The sequence below is a fragment of the Octopus bimaculoides genome, chromosome 8 (genome assembly GCF_001194135.2).
Source record: "Octopus bimaculoides isolate UCB-OBI-ISO-001 chromosome 8, ASM119413v2, whole genome shotgun sequence".
Classification (NCBI taxonomy): Eukaryota; Metazoa; Mollusca; class Cephalopoda; order Octopoda; family Octopodidae; genus Octopus; species Octopus bimaculoides.
In genome coordinates this window covers 74,686,772-74,690,237 of record NC_068988.1, presented here as the reverse complement: position 1 = coordinate 74,690,237, position 3,466 = coordinate 74,686,772, and the positions used below count along the sequence as shown (strand labels likewise).

General features: G+C 35.4%; 1 protein-coding gene across 3 annotated transcripts in view; it reads left to right on the top strand.

Annotated features, from left to right (window-relative positions):
* The first annotated feature begins 2,680 nt into the window (after positions 1-2,680).
* The window catches only part of LOC106872579 (nicalin), a 109,104-nt gene continuing 108,318 nt past the window's right edge, over positions 2,681-3,466 (top strand). The window contains exon 1 of one of the 3 annotated variants that reach the window (XM_052970184.1): positions 2,681-3,197. In XM_052970184.1, the coding sequence (XP_052826144.1) occupies positions 3,026-3,197 (172 nt within the window). In that variant the 5' untranslated portion in view covers positions 2,681-3,025. The remainder of the gene's footprint in view (positions 3,198-3,466) is intronic. The other 2 variants (XM_014919613.2, XM_052970185.1) reach the window with 2 other exon arrangements.

The following is a 3,466-nucleotide window of genomic DNA, read 5'->3' as shown; positions in this document are numbered from 1 at the left end:
AAAGTCAAGACTTATTCAGCTACAGTTTTGTGGGTGTCCAATCTATGATAATGGAAAAGAGAATGAACTGAAGATAAAAATGCTCATTGGGCATTGTTTGAGGGTTCTAAGGGAGCAGATTGATGAGTTGACTTACAACTGAGAGCAAGTTTGGTACTCCCAGAGAAAAACAAGGTAGACATTGTATATAGAGTGAGAAAGGAAGACATGGCTAAAGGTGTTGGAGAATTTAGAGAGAGAGAGAGAGAGAGAGAGATTGCTGCTGTGTGCAGCTTGGGTGACAAGGACCTGTAGGAATTACATAGCATGCATCACATACAGGAAGGGGACAGAACCCTGTTCCTAGCCAGGTTAATCTCCATATCACACGGAAAACCATCTAGAAGGTAAGGAGAAAGTGCAACTGAATCCATTCACAAAATCTTTGGCTGGTCTGGGGTTATAGCACCTGCCCAAGGAGCTGTACAGTAAAAGTCATGTTCATGAACCTTTCAAGGGCCTCTGAAACTGAAGAAAGTTATTTTCAGATCAGGTCTCCGGTTTGAAAACTTGCCAAGTGATGGTGTCAAACTGGGTGATGTGTTCAGCCTACCAATCTAAAAACATAAACACTTCTAACAGGCTTCAAAAGTTTCTACAAATTCCAAATACAATCTTTGTTTGACCCAAGGCTATGTCTGAAGATACTTACCCAATGTGTCATACAGTGAAATTGAGCCCCAAACTACATAGTGCCAAAGATAATGCCAGCAGTACTACAAACAATCTTAAAGGTGAATAGGATGATGGAAACCATGAGTTTTGACATTGATGACATTCTTGAAGATGAAATGACGGCATCAGTGAAAGAAGGGATAAGTCACCTTAATAGTTTAATCACAGAATCATTAGAAGTGATTTACTACACAACCATCCCTACTTACTGAACCCTTGTGCATATTTCAGATCATTCGCAAGTTTTTCTTTTACTCTCTGAATAACCAAACATCTAAAGGTCACAGTCCCACATCCTGATACAAGACCAAATGGCATCATTAATCCAGTATGGCTGGAATTTGTCCAGAAAGTACAATATATTTGAATTAAAAATAGAGAACTGAGTTGGATTAATATCACAATATCTGTTATAGGGTATAACTTCAAATGCTGGTTATGTTTTGTATGTTCGAGATATTTTTAATTTTATTTCAGTATTTTTAGAAACACATCTTGTAAATATCAACTTATTTGCAATGAAATTCTTCACTATTTGGAAAACAGAATCCCAGATTGATTGTTCTTGCAATATCTATTTAAAATAGAATTTGTTCGTTTTTACGATCATTTTTCCATGGTAGCATAGATTAGACAAATATATTACTGGGCATTATTTTACAGCCATGTCCTTCCTTTTTCTAACACTTATCTGTTTTCACGTATCTCTTATTCCACATAGCTTCCAAGGACCAAAATTAATAAACGCTTGTACATTAACGACTTTTGGAGAAATGCAAATGCAGACAAACGCACGCACACGCATACGTACGTATATACAACAGTCTTCTTTTAGTTCCCATCAACCGAATCCATTCACAAAATCTTTGGCTTTTCTGGGGTTATAGCACCTGTCCAAAGAGCTGTACAGTAGGGCTGAACCCGAGGCCACGTGGTTGCAAAGGGAATTTCCTAAACACACACCCATGTCATAAAAGTACAAAACTGAGGTGATAGAACTATGGCCAACCAATCAAATAGTTAGTGGTCCCCCTGGTTACGATTTATATCTATGACTTCGTCACTTTACCCTTAGCAGATATAAGTACAAGTGAGCTGCGGTATAATTCATGGATCTTTTCTGTTTGGCTGAATTGTTGAATATTTTATTGTTTTGCAGCGTTCAATTCCTCTGAGAGGGTAACATATTACTGACAGGCAGTAGAACGATTTTATCAATCCTTGTGTTTGGCTCATCCAATACCTCAACTTCTCAATCAACCGCAATAATTCCGTATTTATGTTGTCCCAAAACTTTTTAGAGAAGTACTGTAGTGTATCTCCTGGGTTGATGTTTTGCGGGAATCCCAGATTGTTATTCCATTTTTAGCCGTTCTCTTACTGTTTACTTTTGTAAAATGCGTTCTCTTTCTACTGAATAAATATATTTGTATTATAAATGTTTTATATCGGTTATCAAATTTCTCAATTTACCACTACAATTATTATTGCAGCTGCCACACTTACCTAATAACATTCAACACTAGATAACTGTTTTTTAACTGTGGCACCCTTCAAATGTAATTTAGCTTCTCCCGACACCCACGATTAATTTTCCCCTAGAAATATATATTATCAATGTTTCAGTAATATTATGGGCTAGTATCATATATCAGAGAGCTGACAGGATAAACACAATATTATTCACACATGAACAATGGTATTATTTGTTAAAACCTTTGCACTATTAGCTGTGACCTTACGTTGGTGAAGTCAATGTGGGAGCAATTATTTTCATAAATAATAAGTGTTAGTTAATTATTTCAAAATATGGATTTTTGCGTATACTTCATAGAAAATGGTATAGAATATTTTAAAATAAATTATTTCAAATTCTCTAAAATATAGTTTATGCTTAATATTAGTTTTAAAATCGCTGAAACATCTTCGAATAAAAAGACGTAACATAAATTCTCCCCTGAAAGCCTCGTTTCCAATTCAGTTCCATGTGAGAAGGATATCCTCCACCGGTTGACTGTCTGCTGTTGTTGCTTCATGTCGTCTTATTTGAAGTCCAGTTCAACAGTGTTCTATTCGTCATTTACAAATATTTCTCTACCCAAAAACTAAAATGTATTCTAAACAAGTTATATAACCGTTGTTTTTTATTATTGCGAAGGAAGTTACTGGCTGTTCGACCTGTCCTTTAAACTGTTTCTCTTCCTAAAAACTAATTCTTTACCGACTTCAAAAAAACAAAGTTTTTTTTCAATTGTTTTATTTTAAAAAATAACTTTCAGTAAACTTCAGTGGATATTTACATATAAGAAATATGTTCGACGAAGCAGGGGAAGTTTTTGAAATGTTTCGGAACAATTTTCCGATGACTTTTATATGTTTTGTACCTCTGTTGATCCTCATGTCGCCTGTGATTCCAGCTCGGGCAGCACATGAGTTCGCTGTCTACAGGATGCACCAATATGATCTACACGGCACTGCTTACGGTAATCATTTTCACCTTGTTTTCTCCCTCATAGCAATTAATAACACAGTTATCATGTCTACAGTTTCTTCCATGACCAACAAGGAGCGACCCACTAGACGCAAATATATACTCATTTCAATGTATACGAATATTATATATTCATGTTCCCTATTAGCTACAATATATATAAACACAATCAATTACCTTTTATTAGAATTCTATTTCCTTCTCTCTCTCTCTCTCTATCTATCTATATATATATATATATATACACACACACACATGGGT